This window comes from Poromitra crassiceps (assembly GCF_964638095.1).
Source record: "Poromitra crassiceps genome assembly, chromosome: 4".
NCBI classification, from domain to species: domain Eukaryota; kingdom Metazoa; phylum Chordata; class Actinopteri; order Beryciformes; family Melamphaidae; genus Poromitra; species Poromitra crassiceps.
Genome location: NC_139626.1, coordinates 21,629,744 through 21,648,697, shown reverse-complemented (window position 1 = coordinate 21,648,697; position 18,954 = coordinate 21,629,744). Strand labels below are relative to the sequence as shown.

Here is an 18,954-nt window from a genome sequence, read left to right as displayed (position 1 = left end):
TACGTGAAAACCTGACTCCCCCCTTTCTTTACAAAGATGAAATACGCTCTGGGGGAACAAAAAAACGTTCTGTAATGAGGTCCAATAATAATGTAATAATAATGTAAATTCTCCATTGAAGGCAGCATAAAATAGACGCTAGTTTGTCTGGATCATTTGAATTTTAACGTACGAAACTAACGCTACATCTCTGATACGGACATGTTTTGTTATGTCGTGTATGATTGGTCGAATATCACACCACATCTGACTTCACACAATAAACATTTGATTTGTATATGTCATTTTCACAAAGAGGAAAGTTGTGTCAGCTTGTGTTGTGCTGCTCGGCCTTTGATGGTGCGTGCGTCAATTTACGTCTGACGTCATTCCCCCTAGTAACCCTCGGCGGCGTCTCTCGTGGAGATAAGGCAACAAGATGGTGAGTTTAATTTATTGTAATAATAAGCCCTTACATGAAACATCAAACACCAGATGCGCGATGACCCGATTCAATTAGTGCTCATTCATATTCATTTGCAATCTAACCTCTTCTGCCGTCCGCAGCTTGTTGAAAAAACAAAGATTTGACTGCAAAAGCTGTTGTTGCTTCGTTCAATTATCACGGGAGATTAGCCTAGCCCGTTAGCTAGTAAGCTATTCACAGATTTGCATGGCGTAAGCTAGCTCTCCACTGAAGCTGCTAGCAAACATGGCTATCTATCTACTTACATACAGATAGAAGTAATGTAGTTCGTCATACGACCTGTTATAATCGCCGGTTAGCAAATAGGAAAGTGCTCCCGCATCCTCCAAGCCACGGAGGAGGCTGGAAATGGACTTGGACGGCCTGTAGTGAGGAGCCGGGGGGTGGATGGAAGAGATGCCATTCACACTAGCTAATGGTGGATGACTGCTACAATGCTCCCCCTGTCCCCCTGGCAAGTATCATCACATGGTTCTTTCTTCATTTGGCTCTGCTTGATGTGGCCTACTGGCTGGCTCGTTGCAGGGGTTGCTGTCGATCCTGCGCAAGTTAAAGAGCACGCCAGACCAGGAGGTGCGGATTCTGCTGCTGGGTCTGGACAACGGCGGAAAGACCACTCTGCTCAAACAGCTAGCATCGGAGGACATCAGTCACATCACCCCCACACAGGTAACATAAATACCACTCTGCTCAAACAGCTAGCATCTGAGGACATCAACCACATCACCCCCACACAGGTAACATAACGCACACTCTGCTCAAACAGCTAGCATCGGAGGACACCAGTCACATCACCCCCACACAGGTAAGATAAAGACCACTCTGCTCAAACAGCTAGCATCTGAGGACATCAACCACATCATCCCCACACAGGTAACATGATGGAGGACAAGCTCATACACACTCATTCAAACGGTTCAGTCATTGCCTGTTATTGGAGCAGACTGATGTGGGGAATCCCCACTGAGGATCAGGGGATGGGATGAACTTTGGTAGTTGTTGCCATTTTCAGTGCTGGGGATCAGATCAGTAACCCCGTGACTACTAGCTGGCCTCTCTAACCAACCAATGTGTTTTCTGTTCTTTCTCCGCGTGAAACTACTCAGGGATTCAACATTAAGAGTGTCCAGTCTCAGGGTTTTAAGCTGAATGTTTGGGACATTGGAGGCCAGAGGAAGATCAGACCCTACTGGAGAAACTACTTTGAGAACACCGATGTGCTGGTGAGTGGATTCTGACGCACCGCAGCTCCCAGTTCTTTCTATAGTCTCAACTTACTTTACATAGTAGCAAAACATTTTTTTATTTCTAAGCTACTTCAACCCGTTCATCCTGGATTAAATCAATGGCTATCATCACATGATGTATTGACAACTGCAAGTTGCAACACGCACTAACAGGGGGACCTGCCATTATGTTTCAGATTTATGTCATCGACAGTGCTGACAGAAAGAGATTTGAGGAAACGGGCCAGGTATTTCCGGTTTTTATTTGGCGATGTGTATTCTGCATAAATCTTTAGCTGTTTCTCTATTAAATGTGTGCATCTTTGTATATAATCCACCATGAATGCATGTGTGTTGCAGGAGCTGGCTGAGCTGCTGGATGAAGAGAAGCTGAGCGGGGTTCCGGTGCTGATCTTCGCTAACAAGCAAGACCTGCTGACTGCCGCCCCGGCCTCCGAGATCGCCGAGGGTCTGAACCTGCACACCATCCGGGACCGTGTGTGGCAGATCCAGTCCTGCTCTGCGCTCACCGGCGAGGGGATTCAGGTGAGGAGCACGGGCGGACACGGTGGTCATTGCAGAGGGAATTGTGATGACGGTATCCTTTTTGCTTCGATTGTGTCTCTGATATCCTGCTGTTTCTCCTCCGTCCTCTCTCAGGAGGGCATGAATTGGGTCTGCAAGAGTGTCAACGCAAAGAAGAAGTAACCCCGCTTCAAGTCTTCTACTACTCGGGAGGAGCAGCAGCAACACACACACACACGCCCGCATATACACGTACACACACAAACATGCACCCTCCTGAGCCCCTAGTCAGATGGGATATACCTGTGAATGTACACACACTAATCCAACATGGACTTGAAGAGCGTTTTTAACCCGCCTGCATCTTCTGTTTTCTAATCTCAACACGACTCCCACGTCTGCTTCTAAAAAAAGAGGGGGTGGGGGGGGGCAGTTTGCCTTCAAAGGGAAGCCATGCCAGGAAAACACCCTCTCCCCTCCTGTCCCTCGCCACTCGAGTCCCAGCCGCGCCCGGCACCGCCCCTCGGTGGAACCTCAAACATTCCCGTAACTGCTGTCTTTCATTGGAATACCAGCCTGTTCTTTTAAACACCTTTTTTACATGCTGTCCTGGAAACCAGCTCCCCTCTCTCTCCACTCTCATTCATGCAGGTCTCTCTCGATGTCTTGTTTCTTTTTTTTTTATCTCATCATTCCATGATGGCTGTAAGCGCTTTTCTTGCTATGGCTCTGTTTGAAGTGAGGAATATTTTTGTAACCGTTTTATTTATGGTGATGTAGAATGTAGGATGCTTTCCAAACAACTGGTGTGGTGCGTGTGTGTGTGGTTGTGGGGTTTCTAGGACATCAGAGAAATTGTCTACTGTGCTTAACTCCCCCTGTAAAAGGTGTTGAGGTGATAGATGTTAATATGTATAGAAAAAAGAACATTATGAAATTAAATGGTTAAGAGGCACAACATAATGTTGATGATCAAGTGTAAATAGCATGGCCCTGTGTTCATATGTTGCGTTATGCACATGTTATAGAGTATGTGTTACCCAGCTGTACTTGGTAGTCTATAATGTCTGCATATCGAATGTGTGCTGGCAGATTTTTAACAGAGGTAATATGTATGTTACAATGCATATATTTGTGTGTCTCTGGGGTTTGTGAGGGAATTCACTCTTAGGCATTATCTTTTGATATTCTTGAATGTAATCTGTCCAAGGATTTAAGGTACGTGAATAAAAAAAAATGTCAAGGAAAAAAGTTTTCAGATATGATTTCATTTCAGTCAGAAATAGCTTATACTGTTTATACAGCTTTTTTCTTACCAGACTTTTGCACACAGCCATCGCAGGTGGAATCAGCTGGTGATGACAGTCATATAAGCCTGTTTGGACAGGCCGCTGTGGGAGACAGCAGACAGGCCAGAGTGTGTGTCTCCTGCTACACTAGCATTGCATTCAGCAGTACTGTGTCCTGACCTGTGTATTACAGTTGAAGGGGGTAGAGAAAAGCAGTTTTATTTGATGGGAAAGGTGGAGTGTTATTGCTCAAACTATGCAATGACTTTATTGGTTGGAATTTATGAGGAAGTAAAAATAATATTGGGATTTTAATGTAAAAATATACAAGAAAAATGCACATTCTTTGGCATTCACTGGTAAAGAGGTGTATATTATGATAAAATGAGCTAACAAGGTGAAAAAGTATGTTTTAATTTCATGATTTCTAAGACAGACACAACATGGCTGCAGATTAGAAGTGCTTGATGTCCCCTACAGGCAGATTAGTGAACTACATTCGGGGCCATACATTATTGCTCAGAAGACAAAGAGGAGTTGCATTTTGAACAGTGTGCTCTGTGCGTTACTGTGTTCATGTCTCACTTTGTGTGTGTGTGTGTGTGTGTGTGTGTGTGTGTGTGTGTGTGTCTAGGGTAGGATGTGGCTGATTCAGGGCGCCTCTGAGACTTTCAAACAGCCTCTCGTCTCTCACAAAGATTCTCATTGTCCATCTTCCTCTCCTCTCACACACACACAGTGTACTTGTGTTGTTCCTCATTTCTAGTCCTTAACTCCCAGTTACGTTAAATTCTGACAAAGCACTATGGAAACTATGATACACACAGAGAGTGAATCATATTTAGGAGCACAACGGCAATTTATGGATCGGTGCTTTGAGGGTCATGAAAAACGTAAATACTTTACTGGCTGCATGAACTAAAACACACAAAAATCACAGCCAATTTTCCTTTGGGCAGAGTCCTATTTAGTGTTTCATCTACAGGCGTCTGTCGAAACATCTGAAGGAGAGAACAAGAGGTTCTGTGGTCGTTTTTATCAGTGAATAAAAGTGCCCCCCCCCCCCTGGCCCTAGACACACACACACACACACACACACACACACAGTGTGGGTGATTTAAAGGAGCCTGACAGTGTGTGAGTGTGTGTGTGTGTGTGTGTGTGTGTGTGTGTGTGTGTGTGTGTGTGTGTGTGTGTGTGTGTGTGTGTGTGTGTGTGTGTGTGTGTGTGTGTGTGTGTGTGTGTGTGAGAGAGAGAGAGATCACTGAGACATAGGCGACTGGATTACTGCCTCTCTCTCCTCATGGATCAGACAGCTGTTCGGCAGCTGTGTGTGCAAGTGTGAGAAAATGTGTGTGTCAGAGAGATGAGGGAGGGGGGGTTGTGTGTATATGTGAGAAAGAGAGGGAGATAGAGAGAAGTAGTCCTGTAATTTATGCTGCACCTCTGACACCACAGCTCTTGGCTCTCTCTCTTCCCCTACTGAGGTTTGCTGACGTGAGAAAGGCTCTCCTTCCACCGACTCGAGTCGAGAGGGGGAAGAGGTGGGGGTTGGGGAGAGAGAGAGAGGGGGGGGGGTGGAGCAGGAAGCAGAATGTTTAAGATGATAATTTTGTTATGAACACATACATTAGCTGGTCTGATTGTGGCCAGAGCAGCAGACCCGCATTCCTGCGTTTAAGCAACTGAGAGGACACACAAAAACATGAAGAAACCATTTTGAAACTTTAGCCTACAGTTCCCAACTGTAGGGGCGCGACCCTAAGTGGGGTCGCCTGGAATTCAAATAGGGTCGCCTGAAAAATACAACACACAATTAAAAATTTGTGAAGATGATTAGGGACACTTTTAATTTTTTTTAGTTCCGCGTATAAAGTGAAAGTGATAGTTTTGTTCTCTTGGGTGACACCTATGGCGATGAGTGGTAATTACAGGTGAGATCCAAACGGTTAATGGGCTCACTATCAGATAGATAGTGACTTTAATTTTTTTTTTTTTTTTAGATGAAACTAACTTTAAATTCTGAGATTCTGAGAATAAAGTCAGAATTCTGAAAATAAAGTCAACATTTTGAGATTAAAGTCAGAATTCTCAGATTAAAGTCAGAATTCTGAGGGGGGGGAAACATACTGTTGTTACATGTGACATCACTGACGATGTCATTGATGATATTATCGATGGTGTACCGGAATTTTAATGTCTAGTAGGGTCCCTAGATTTTTGTGACGTCAAAATCGGGTCACAAGCCAAAAAAGGTTGGGAACCCCTGGCCTACACGAACGAAAACGGCAGGCGGACTCTTCTAAAAAGGCAGTGATCTTTCCCTTCCTTACTCACTCTTATTTAGGCCTGCATACAGCACATGCACAGTGGATCATCACTATTGTCTGAAGGAGCTTGAAGCCCAGATTATCATAATTAGCTAGAGGGGAACTCACAGTCTCTGATGGACAACTCATCTCCAGACATCTCCTCCATCCTGTTTTCATCTCTACAGGCTCCGCCCACACATACCCATGGGTTTGTACTGGATGGACACAGAGACATTCAAAGCTCGTTTGTTGAGTACGCAGATGACTGTGTGACAATATGACCTATTTGTGAATGTCAGCGAAATGAGTTATGCTGCACATGGGAAACCTCTGAGCTACATACAAACCCTGACATTCTCTTTTCTTGCAGATGTGAGAAATATTAAGCCAGCATGAGAAAAATAGGGGGTTTGTACATACAGAGTTAAACAGGAGAGACTGGTTTAAATTTGTTGATTTATTTGGAACCCTCCTCCAAATGACATGTCTGTAATTTTTCCATTTCACAAAATATTTACAAAAAAAGATACTTTTGTTTGTTTCTGTATGTTGACTGTTGTAACAACTCTCTTTTTTTTAGGATGACGACCATTGCTTACATCAAGCAGTCCAGGCTTTCTTTAGAAAAGGTTCATGAAAAAAATCCTCCCACCCTTCTTTCATACACTCTTTTAAACTGCATACAGTTTTTCCATTGTTTTTTTGTTTTGTTTTTTTGAGTGCTTATAAAACTCTTCCCCGCATGCTTACAGCTGCAAACAGGAAGCCAGGAGCTAGTGTGCTTGTTGAGAGGAAGTGACATCTTTGCCCTGCAGGAAGTACAATTACAGCATCGTCAGTCCTCCAGATGCTTGCGTTGATTGGTTTGGTCTGTCCAGTCTCATGAGGCTCGCCTGTGTCTCTGAGTCAAAGAGTCTCTCTAGACAAAACATGAACGCTACAGATGTAGCAAATAACACAAAGTCATAGTAACTATTACTATTTTCCAATCTTCAAATGGAAACAGTCTCTTTCAGAAGAATGTCTGTCTTACGGGAAGCCTGGCAGCAGGAAGGGGGATTGGATCCCAACTCCAGAAGGGGAGCGCTAGGAATAGGAGCTATATTCCTAGAGCCCCGAGGGCTAGGTCAGGGTCAACTAACCCCTCAGATGCAGCTCGATAGTCTTTCTGTGGGTTGGCATCTGTAGTCCAGGCATAACAAGGCGTCCACAAGTGCATTGTGGGTGTTCCACACAGCGCGGGAACGTGGAAGAGCGTTTTGTGTTCAAGCCGTACGATACGATACATCCCTGAACTCAGCAAAGAACGGAGGCCTAAGTGCAGCAACAAAATCAAGAGACGCCAAGAGGACACTGTCCTCTTAAAGGATCTGTCAAACATAGTCTGATGGGCAGAGAAAAATACCATGGTAATAACATAAGGCAATTGACCTCAGTACAACTGGGAGGGATAATATCATAGGGAAACGTCAGACGCTAAGGGCATGGTATTATCCCTATTCCCTTTAGCCTCCACCTCTGCTTATGTGAAGCCTTTGAGAGGGACGAGAAGATTAACAAAAAAAGTTTATACGTTGCCTTTTCTATCAGTCCTTCTCCTGCTCTATAAATAAAATTATGCATATTATCCTCTCGCCCCAAGGCCCCTAGTGCAGGGCTCAGTGTATCTGCTCTGACCGCTGAATGTCGCTATGTGGACAATGCTATGCTGAGGTGAAGTGTCAATGGCTGCTGTTTATGTACTAACACTTTATGTATAATACACTACATGAGTCAATGTCAGGAAAACAAGAAAAAATAAAATCAAACAAATATAACGAAGAGATCAACCCTGCCCCCGAAAGTGTGTACATGTTCTAGATCTGTGTGTGTGTGTGTGTGTGTGTGTGTGTGTGTGTGTGTGTATATAATTGCATTCAATTTGAGTGTGTATTATCCTGTCAATAAAGCCTGTAAAGGTGTACTATTTGGGTGTCTGTCTCTAAATCTAAGAGTGTGTGTGTGTGTGTGTGTGTGTGTGTGTGTGTGTGTGTGTGTGTGTGTGTGTGTGTGTGCGCGCGCACGCGTGTGTCCATGTTAACTGGTGACATAGTGCTTTGCCGAGGGCTGTCCATAGAGCCCATAGAAGTCTGCGTGTCTGTGTGGCTGTGAGGCATCAATCCAGTCCCTCACTGCCAAGCCCTGCATGGATGGACCCCCAGAGGCCAGGCCGGGGGGAGGGGGGTAGTCCTGGGCACTGACCCAGGGGAAAGAGCCCGAACGTGGGTAGGGGGGATGGCTACGGTGGCCCGACACAGACGGGACGCCGGAGCAGTAGCAGTTATCCATCGTACAGACCAGGATCTTACGGCCGCCGTACTGTGGCAGCACCGCCTGCTGGGAGGAATGGGAGGAGCTACTGCCTCCGGGAGGAAAGTGGGAGGAGCCGAACACAGAGCCTGAATGGTGGTTGGTCAGCGGGCCGCTGCCGCTTCCCGTCCCGCTGCCCTCGCTGATGTGGGAGGGGCCGCAGGAGCCGAGTGGCTGTTGATTGGTGGACTGGCCCTCTCCGGAGGCGGAGCTGGAACCCAAGTAGGGCTGCTTGGCCAACGATGAGGAGGAAGAGGAGGAAGAGGAGGAGTCTTTGAAACCAGGGGCAGTGGTTTTCCCGACGTTCCCATCTGGGAAGGCAGTGGAGTGTTTCCGTTTCTCTGCTCCGGAGCCAGAGCTCTGACCACTGGGATAAGCAGGAACAGACTGCAGGAAGGTCGAGGGAGGGGTGAGGGGAGCTGAGAGAGAGAGGGAGACAGAGAGAGGGGGAGAAATAGGGAGGAGTGGGTGGTGAGAGACCATAAAAACAGATTGGTAAAATACAATGTTAGAAGTTTGACACATTTATGACAGCCACGGCCTGGATGACAACCCGATTAGTGTGTTTCAGCTCCTACCTTCCAGCGTTCTCCTCAAGCTCTTCTCTCTCTTTGAAATTTCAGAAAGGAATAGCTTTGAATTGAGACTCCCCACCTTGTAAGGAGGGAGAGCACTGCCCACACATGCCTGAGACCTGCAAAGTGCAGAGAGAATGCAAGATAAGAGGTCAGCTCACAAACACAACTTACATGAGCAAATGTAAAAAGCAAAATGTCCATTTTGAAGACGCAGGTAGGAGTAACATCTCTCTCACCTGTCCATGAGGATTCTGACAGGCTTGGTGTTTTTCATGAAGCTCAGCTCCTCTGCCTTGCCAAAGGCTGTCTGGACCGAGCTCAGCAGCTTCTGGGCCTCGTGGCGCTGTTCTCCCAGGGCCAGAACCTGGGCGGCATTCTCCTGGCAGAACCGGGACTGGGCCCGGTCCAGAGCCTCCAGTGTCCGACCGAGATCCTCTTCCAAGAGTTGATGCATTCGCTGGTACTGCAGACGCACCTCCTCTTTCAGCTCACACACCCTGTCCTATAGAGGACAAACATGGACACACACACACACACACACACACACACACACACACACACACACACACACACGTTAATACAGATATCCACTCACAATTTCCCAAACATTACATAACACTGTGTGGAATCTCTGTCAAATGAGTATAATCGTGTAAACGGCCCACAGTGCAGGGTGCCAGACGTACCTCCACCACACACTTGTCAGAGTCAAGTTTACAAAGCTGTTCTTCGATGTCCTGCACTCGCTCCTCCACTCGCTCCTGCTGTCTCAACAGGCTTTGCTATGTGATGAGAGAGACAGAGAGAAAGAGACATATTTGAGGCTTTGGCGAGCAGTGACCTCAGCCGGCCACTAGCATTGCCTCCCTGTGCCTGAGATATTAGAAGCCGGAGAACCGGCTAATTTAGTCTGCGTCCAACACACAATCCCTGTGGGGGAGGAGGGAGGAGGAGGAGGGAGGAGGAGGGGGGAGGAGGGAGGAGGAGGGGGGAGGGGGGAGGAGGGAGGAGGGAGGGGGGAGGAGGGAGGGGGGAGGAGGGAGGAGGGAGGGGGATGCTGTCATAGCAACCAACAGCTATTTTGTGTTTGCATGAGTGAGTGAGGAATAATGGTAGGGGAGCTGGAGGGAGCGGACAGAGATGGAGAAATGGGCATAAGGAGACAGAAAAAAGCTACAGCCACACTTCTCTCTCAGCATTCCTCTCTCCCTGTGCTCTACTCATCCATCTGTGCTCTACTCATCTCCCTGTGCTCTACTCATCTATCTGTGCTCTACTCATCTCCCTGTGCTCTACTCATCCATCTGTGCTCTACTCATCTCCCTGTGCTCTACTCATCCATCTGTGCTCTACTCATCTCCCTGTGCTCTACTCATCTCCCTGTGCTCTACTCATCTCCCTGTGCTCTACTCATCTATCTGTGCTCTACTCATCTCCCTGTGCTCTACTCATCTATCTGTGCTCTACTCATCTATCTGTGCTCTACTCATCTCCCTGTGCTCTACTCATCTCCCTGTGCTCTATTCATCTCCCTGTGCTCTACTCATCTATCTGTGCTCTACTCATCTCCCTGTGCTCTACTCATCTATCTGTGCTCTACTCATCTATCTGTGCTCTACTCATCTCCCTGTGCTCTACTCATCTATCTGTGCTCTACTCATCTATCTGTGCTCTACTCATCTCCCTGTGCTCTACTCATCTATCTGTATTATACTCATCTCCCTGTGCTCTATTCATCCATCTGTCCTCCATTCATCTCCCTGTGCTCTACTCATCTCCCTGTGCTCTACTCATCTCCCTGTGCTCTATTCATCTCCCTGTCCCTCAACTGGGTTCGGTCCTACCTGGACAGTAGACGGCAGTTGGTAGACATAAATGGGACACTGTCCCGCCCCCTCCCCATTAGCTGCGGGGTCCCCCAGGGGAGCATTTTGGGTCCATTATTATTTTTGGTGTACATAAATGATATGCAATCTGCCTGTGACTGCCCTCTGTTCCTGTTCGCGGATGACTCCGCCCTCCTGTTCTCTGACACGGACAAGGGGGAGGTAGAAAAAAAACTCAGCAGGGAACTTTCGAATGTTGGTGTTTGGCTCTCGGACAACAGATTATCTCTCCACTTAGGAAAAACAGAGTCAATTTTATTTGCGTCCAAATTTAATCTTAAAAAATCCCCGGGATTTTCAATTATGGTGGGTGACGTGTCTGTACCCTCAAAGGAGGAGATCACCTACTTGGGGTGTATCCTGGACAACAAGCTCTCAGGCGAGAAGATGGCTCTAAAAGTTATTTCTAAGGTCAATCAAAAGACCAAATTTTTAGCTCGCATCTCCCCAGTCATAAACAGTGCCACGCTGTTGATACTGGCAAATGCTCTAATTCAATGCCACTTCGATTACGCCTGCTCCTCTTGGTTCACAGCCACTGCAGCTAAACTTAAAACCAGACTTCAGACGGCCCAGAATAAACTGGTGAGGGTTGTCCAGGGCCTACACCCAAGAACCTCTCTCCTCCGCTCTCACTTCCTCAGCCTCAGGTGGTTGAGAGTGGAGGAGAGGGTTTCTCATATCAAGCTGTGTATGGTCCACAGGATCATTAATCTGAAAGCCCCTGTGTACCTCTCTGGCTATTTCCGGAGGGTTAGCGAGGTGCACAGCCATTCCACCAGGGGAAGCTCAACTAACGTTGTTCTCTTTAAATTTAAAACCTTAATAGGTAAATGTACTTTTTTATACTCAGCAGCGATCCTGTGGAACAGTCTCCCCGAAAATATTAAGGATCTCAGGTCTAAACTCACGTATAAGTCCACCTTAAAACAGTGGCTACAGAGCGGCCCCTAAGGTTGGCCCTTTCTGCAGTAATTGGAGTCGAAATGATTATTGCAGAATTGTAAAATGTTGTGCTGTTTTACATGTATATTTGTATGTGTATTTAGGTACGTGTATATGGGTGGACGTGTGTACGTGTGTATTTATATGCATATAGATGGTTTTTTATCTATTTTTATGTGTAACGCATGTAATGTCTATTGTGTTCAATGTCCCTCGCGCACACACGCGCTCATACATGCACACATACACTCACTCCACTTGCCTCACTTCAAGGACCACAATGGAAATAAGCCCTCGGGCTTTGTTGTGTTTTATTCCTTTTGTTTCAATGAATCTGGTCTTACGCTGTTTTTCTCGTGCCATTGCTTCAATAAAGTATTCAATCAATCAATCAATGCTCTACTCATCTCCCTGTGCTCTACTCATCTATCTGTGCTCTACTCATCTCCCTGTGCTCTACTCATCTCCCCGTGCTCTACTCATCTCTCTGTGCTCTACTCATCTCCCTGTGCTCTACTCATCTCCCCGTGCTCTACTCATCTCCCTCTGTGCTCTACTCATCTCCCTGTGCTCTACTCATCTCCCCGTGCTCTACTCATCTCCCTGTGCTCTACTCATCTATCTGTGCTCTACTCATCTCCCTCTGTGCTCTACTCATCTCCCTGTGCTCTACTCATCTATCTGTACTATACTCAACTCCCTGTGCTCTATTCATCTCCCTGTGCTCTATTCATCCATCTGTCCTCCATTCATCTCCCTGTGCTCTACTCATCTCCCTGTGCTCTATTCATCTCCCTGTGCTCTACTCATGTATCTGTGCTGCTCTCCCACTGTATTCACACATATTGGGCCTGATCTGTGAGCTACTATGGCAATGTTGTGACAACAACATTCGTTATTTCTGGGATGGTGATGGCATTTGAGCAGCAGTAGACGCCTGCTCGGGCCAAACCAAGATCCCCTTCTGGCTCAGCTGATGGCAAAATGTAGATATGTGTATATGTGTGTTTGTGTGTGTGTGTGTGTGTGTGTGTGTGTGTGTGTGTGTGTGCTTAGCATTCTAGCCTGAGTCTTGTGTAACATCTTAGTGTTGGCAATGAATTCTGACAAAGGAGCAGAGTCAAAATAATTTTCAATGTCAATCTGATGCAGATCCAAAATAAAAAATAGATAGGGAAAAAGCTAAATGGGGCACTAAAGGGGACATTTCACACTTTTCAGTTGGCGGTCATTAGCACTACAGGTCAATGTGCCTCCATCAGTGGTTCTCCACCATGTGCCATCGAGCCCAAAGGCACATGCAGCTTTGCATTCTAACCAAACAGCAGCTGATTTCACTGGTTAGTTCCCCCTCTGTGGTTGAAGGTGCTCATCAGTGTCAGCAGCTGCTGTACTGCCTGGTAGGAGGGAGAACCTGCATACCCTTGGCTCTAGATGGCACATGGTTGGGAACCACTGGCCTGGATCGCACACACACTCAGTCGGCATGGTTAGATCCAGGACTGGATCACACACACACTCAGTCGGCATGGTTAGATCCAGGACTGGATCACACACACACTCAGTCGGCATGGTTAGATCCAGGCCTGGATCACACACACACTCAGTCGGCATGGTTAGATCCAGGCCTGGATCGCACACACACTCAGTCGGCATGGTTAGATCCAGGCCTGGATCGCACACACACTCAGTCGGCATGGTTAGATCCAGGACTGGATCACACACACACATTCAGTCGGCATGGTTAGATCCAGGACTGGATCACACACACACTCAGTCGGCATGGTTAGATCCAGGCCTGGATCGCAAACACACTCAGTCGGCATGGTTAGATCCAGGCCTGGATCGCACACACACTCAGTCGGCATGGTTAGATCCAGGACTGGATTGCACACACACTCAGTCGGCATGGTTAGATCCAGGACTGTGACCTGGTTGTGCTGAGTGATTGAGCAGAAGCCAGGGGAATAACAAGGTTGGAGGAGCTGAAGGTTCCCAGAGGGGGTAGCAAGAGAATGTGTGGGGTACCTTTGGGGGAAAATGTGTATGTGTGTGTGTGTGTGTGTGTGTGTGGGTGGGGAGGGGGGGGGGGGGTATAAAGAGGGGTGGGCTCTATTTAGCTGTCATTTCAACACAGTGTCTTTTCCATCAGAAGCACCAGAGCAGGAGAGTAGAGCCAGAGGGAGGGTCAGTCCTGCCCTGGAGTGGGTGCTGCTGGATTGTGCGAGTTAGTGAGTTGAAGATGGCGGGGGACTTATGGAGGTGAAGAGCTGGGAGTGGGAGGGGGGAATCACTCTGCATTCCTTCTCTGATGCCTCCCAGTAGGACGGAAATCATTTCGAAAAAACAGAATGTTTTGTGCTAATAGATCAAAGGTGAGGTAACACATCTATAAATGTAGGTCATGTCTTAACCTGTGGCCGTTCCCTTGCCCCAAGCAAACCATAGCCTCCACTATACATACGCTGAGTCATAGCCTTTCCGTCAGGAAATACACCCTGTTGACACCCAAACTGGGTGTTGGGTGTACTGAATGAGTCAGTGCCGAAGCCTTCAACGGTTCTCCAGCTGACTAAACTCAGTCCCCTGCCACCTACCCAATACACCCACTGTTCAGAAAAACCAGCGAGGCAAGCCACCTGACTACTTCCGCTCCGACCAATGACAGTGTGCCGCACCAAACCCCCGGGAAGAGAAGAGGTTCATAAAAACGGCGGAGGAAACCACAGAATCAAGTGACGAATCACTTTCATTCCCCCCTCCCCTCCCCTCCCCTCCCTCCCCTCCCAGCCCCAAAGCCCTCCCCCTCCTCCTCTCCTCTCCTCTACCCCAACCCCCTCCTCACAACTGGCGATCCCTAAGCTAGGATGCACCTGTGCTGGGGAGATAAGGCCCACTGAGAGCTGCTCATTGTTCCACCCTCCACTGCATTGTTTGTCATTCCAACAGATGAGAATGGCTTGGAATGGATCACAATTGAAAAATGCATAGACTGGAAGATAGACACACAGGCACTAAAAAACACACTCCAATTTAAATAGTAACTCAAAATGGGCAATTCTATTTTGCAGTTGAATTAACTGTTTTGGCACATACATTAACTGCGGAGGGTAGTTCATAATAGCGTTGTCCTGCCGTATAACAATATAACATTTCCGGGTAACAATGTATTTTATGCGGCCAGGAATGACATTAAAACAGGCCCTTTGTTTCTGGTTAGGTTTTCTTTCTGAATGTCATGACAACTACAAAGTGGGTGAACAATGAGCAACATGCACTGACCTGCGTAATGCGGTTATGAATGCACAAAGCCACCAGGAGAGTACCTGAGTGGGCACTTAGCCAAATGGAATACTTTTATTGATTACTGATCACTGATCAATATTTATAAGAGGTCTGCCTGGTGTAGCCATGACATCCGCTGTCATGTTTGGCCAGTGATGGGCTGGAAGCAGTACTGACTGCATTTTTGTTGCGGGCACGATGATATCTATATAGCTATATCTTTATATCTATATCTATATCTATATAGATATATATCTATATCTATATATATCCCCCCCCCCCCCCAATTCATTCATGGGAACACTTTTTTCAGGAGCACTCTGTTCACATTCACACCTGGAAGCTGCCCAGTACAACCACAGTCTAATCTGCTGGCCACTGATCAGCTCCACTGGAGCGGTTGGGGTTAAGGGCCTTGCTCAAGGGCACCTCAGTGGTGGTAATGAGGGAGGGGCAAGCACTGCTTTTCAACTTCCCCAACCAGATTTATCCTGCTGGTCCCGGGGATTGAACTGATGACCTCCCGGTCACAAGCTCACTTCTCTAACCTTTAGGCCACCACTGCCCAAAACCCCTGAGCAAAAAAGATATAATGAAAAACAAATGTGCATTTATTTATGTCCTGTAGGTACATGTTAATTTAATATGCATGCATGTTATATACTATGTATGCATGTATGCATCTTAGGGGTGGGAAAAAATATCAAAATATCTATTGTGAGACTTCCTCTTGCGATACATTATCGATACACTGGCACCCGTATCGTGATACCAAATTGCGATGCCACATCGTGACATTTTATCCTGAAATGTGTATTTTTTGCATGCATTTTTTCTGTAAACTTAATTTACACAAATTAAAAAGATTTTCGTGAGGCATTATTTTGTATCCTTCTTTAAACATTTGGACTTGACACGTGGAGGAGTGGACAAGTGTCAGTCAGTGTGTGTTAAAGAGGCAATATGCAGTCTGCACATTGTTTCATGTCAATTCTATGAATAAATACACAATTCCTGCTGTTTGCCTTTTTAGGGGTATTTTTCCCTCTTCAGTTACACATTTGTGATGTATCGCAGATGAAATTTCTTGCAATGTATCGATTATCACAGAATCGCTGTTATCGTGATAACATCGTTATTGAAAGCCAAGTATCGCGATAGTATCGTATCGTGAGCTACTGTGCGATTCCCACCCCTAATTGCAACTATACATGTGAAATCCTTACTCGGATGTCGTTGCGCCGTAGCTCCACGTCGGTGACTGCGTGGCCGTGGCTGGGGTGGCAGCGAGCGAAGCAGCAGTACTGGCAGACCGCCGTCTGCTCCGCCTCGCAGTGGTACAGCCTGTACTCGTCGTGCTGCGGGCAGGTCCAGGCCTTCACAGCCTCCGCCTCCACCAACAGGTGCCCCAGGGCGGAGCAGGGCTGCTGCAGGTGTGTCTGGACGTGGGACTGGCAGCACGGCGCGTTGCAGCGCAGGCACACCTTGACTGCGGGGAGTGGCGGGCCGCGGCGGCACAGGATGCACTGCAGCGCCGGCGGGGCCGCCTTCTCCACGCTCAGGGCGTTGTACTTCTCCACGATGTTGGACAGTTTGTGGTTCTTCTCCAAGCTGGGCTTCTGGGTGTAAGCGTGGTTGCACTCGGGGCAGCGAGCCAGCGAGGACTCTTTGGCCCACGCCTCGCTGATGCAGCCCCGGCAGAAGTTGTGCTTGCAGGGCAGCTGGATGGGGTCTGAGAAAACGTGCAGGCAGATGGGGCAGATGAGCTCCTCCTCAAAACAGTTCCTCCACGTCTCAGCCATGTCAGAGGCCATCATGATCCGGGCAGGCATACACCGATGTCTGTTCTCCCGTTCTGCCAGACCACTCGCGGCCTCTGGTGTGATTACCTGTCTGTCTCTCTATCTGCCCGTGAAAGAAAATCACTCTCACAGCGAGAGAAATATGAAAACAGAGCTGTTATCGTTCTGAAAGATCACTTCAAATATTCCGATCCTTATGACCAAATGACTCCACGGTCAGTGAGAAGCTTAGGTGAGACAGGCTCCTGGGCCTGACAGACGACTAGTATTGCTTATTGCCGGGGCATGAAGGCAAATTCCAGAAATTGACCAGAGAAGGCTTCAGGCAAGGATGACAACACCTTTGCGATTACAACACACAGCAGGGGCTGACGCTATGCAGATTACAGTAAACGGTGCCTTTCCTCTAAATCACACACACCAGCCTGCCTTTACAGTTGAGCTTCTGTGTGTGTGTGTGTGTGTGTGTGTGTGTGTGTGTAGGCCTACAGGAAGCTAAAGCCTACATTCTCGTCAGCTACAGGTAAACGGTGAAATGCAAACAAGGCACAGAGAACCACTATGTAACTAGGTTTTATTTTAATATCTACAGACCTGCCTACTCATATGATTACAACAATCTCTGTATAGCAAATGAAAGACACTTGATCGCTCACCTTTTCTTCTGTGTGTGTGTGTGTGTGTGTGCCCAGGCCTTTGCCTTGAGGTTAAAGAGCTTGCCTGACTTCAGCGTCGGATTATGATTGATCGGAGACCAATTCAGCTCTAGCAAAGAACCGATGAAAACCACAAGAAAATACCGTTTCCTGCCTTCAATCCACACCCTGAATAATATTTATACGGAGCTTTTGAACCTGAATCTATGTTATCGGGACCTCAAGGACGCCTTATTCCCAATGCAGCGCAATGCTTTTGTCCACTGAATCATAAATAAGACTATTTGTGGAGCCTTCACCAGCAATTAAACCATACCTATTAACAACTAGGCCATTTGGCAGTCGGGTACAATATAAGAAATACTAATTTACAGATCAGATACATGTAACAGGTACCGTCAGCCCTTCAATAAACGGACTTTGACACAATAACGACACAACATTGCCTTCTCTGTTTGATGAATAACGCCTGCTATGTGGCACAGGCAACGCTCGCATATCTGTACACAAGGCCTCGGCTTTTCCACCAACAGTCAGTTTTCTCTCGACAACAAAGGCCTTATAATCTCATTAAATAGAAAAATCATACCCAGGCCATCATTTCAAGGCTATGTACTGCATAGTTAATCGTTTTAATAACCGAGTCCAGTTCCTGCGCACAAAACAAAGGGTTTTAGGATCCGCAGGAATGTTGGCTGCTGTTGCAGAGCCTTGGTTTCCCCCGACACATCTATCAAATGTCTCCTGACCCAAAGATTAACGTTATTATGCTCCGGCCTCTTTACTTTGGTCGTTTCTCCACCAATCCACACATTTATCGCCTCAGCCTTTAGCCAACAACATATTTATCTACTTCCTTAGCGTGATTAAATCGTGTAATTTACCTCAGACGTCACCTCTCCATTTTCTACCAAAGCACAGGTATAAATAAACACTAGATTAGTAATATTTTAAGACTAGAACGGCATTTACTAGCATATATAATCATTGTTATTTATCACAGCCATTATTATATATGATTGATAGGAATACAAAAATATACCCTTCTAATCTTAAAGGGGACGTCGCTATTCTGTCCTTGTTAGGGGTAGCTGTCATCAGCCATCTTGCAAATCCTCATTAAAAAAAGAGAGAAAGATAATCGTCGTGGAAAGGCTGTAGATTGTTTTCCCAAAGCTGATTTTCGATTGCTGACCTATACAGGCACATCAACCAAAACTCCCGTCATTATAAAACACGCCTTTTTCATTATTGTAGGTCCAAAGGTGTAGCCTAGACGTGGATATTTGCGAGGCCTGGTCTGGTCATCATGTCCGATGTAAGGCGCCTCGGAGGAACATAAAATCCAATGCGATTCACTATAATTATTTGTGTTTTCTCTCCCTTTCTTTCTCTCTCTCGCGCTCTCTCCCTCTCTCTGTGTCTCTGTCGGGCAGGCTTTAGGGAGAGGAGGAATGCAGGCGAGCTGGACTAGTCTCGGTAAACCACTGTCAAGCTAGACAGAATAAAAGAAATACTTCCGCTCAAATTTTCCAAAATAAAACATTAATTTGCGGACTAGTTGCAATTTTCTGTCTGTGGCCGACGGCCCCCCCCCCCCCCCCCCCCCATGTGAAAATTAACAAGATACAGTTG

General features: G+C 46.8%; 3 protein-coding genes across 3 annotated transcripts in view; 2 read left to right on the top strand and 1 right to left on the bottom strand.

The window, feature by feature from the left end:
• grin2cb (glutamate receptor, ionotropic, N-methyl D-aspartate 2Cb) overlaps positions 1 to 18,954 on the top strand; it is a gene marked incomplete at both ends in the record, with an annotated part of 353,829 nt that overhangs the window by 43,988 nt on the left and 290,887 nt on the right. The window lies entirely within an intron of this gene.
• Positions 385 to 3,436, top strand: arl3b (ADP ribosylation factor like GTPase 3b). The gene is made up of 6 exons (XM_083634870.1): positions 385 to 421; positions 992 to 1,135; positions 1,573 to 1,689; positions 1,890 to 1,940; positions 2,053 to 2,238; positions 2,353 to 3,436. Exons 1-6 carry the CDS (start codon positions 419 to 421, stop codon positions 2,398 to 2,400), a joined length of 549 nt encoding a protein of 182 aa, XP_083490996.1. The 5' UTR covers positions 385 to 418; the 3' UTR covers positions 2,401 to 3,436.
• Positions 6,284 to 18,700, bottom strand: trim8b (tripartite motif containing 8b). The gene is made up of 5 exons (XM_083634519.1): positions 16,088 to 18,700; positions 9,432 to 9,527; positions 8,982 to 9,247; positions 8,746 to 8,861; positions 6,284 to 8,586 (listed from the first exon to the last, which is right to left on the bottom strand). Exons 1-5 carry the CDS (start codon positions 16,691 to 16,693, stop codon positions 7,895 to 7,897), a joined length of 1,776 nt encoding a protein of 591 aa, XP_083490645.1. The 5' UTR covers positions 16,694 to 18,700; the 3' UTR covers positions 6,284 to 7,894.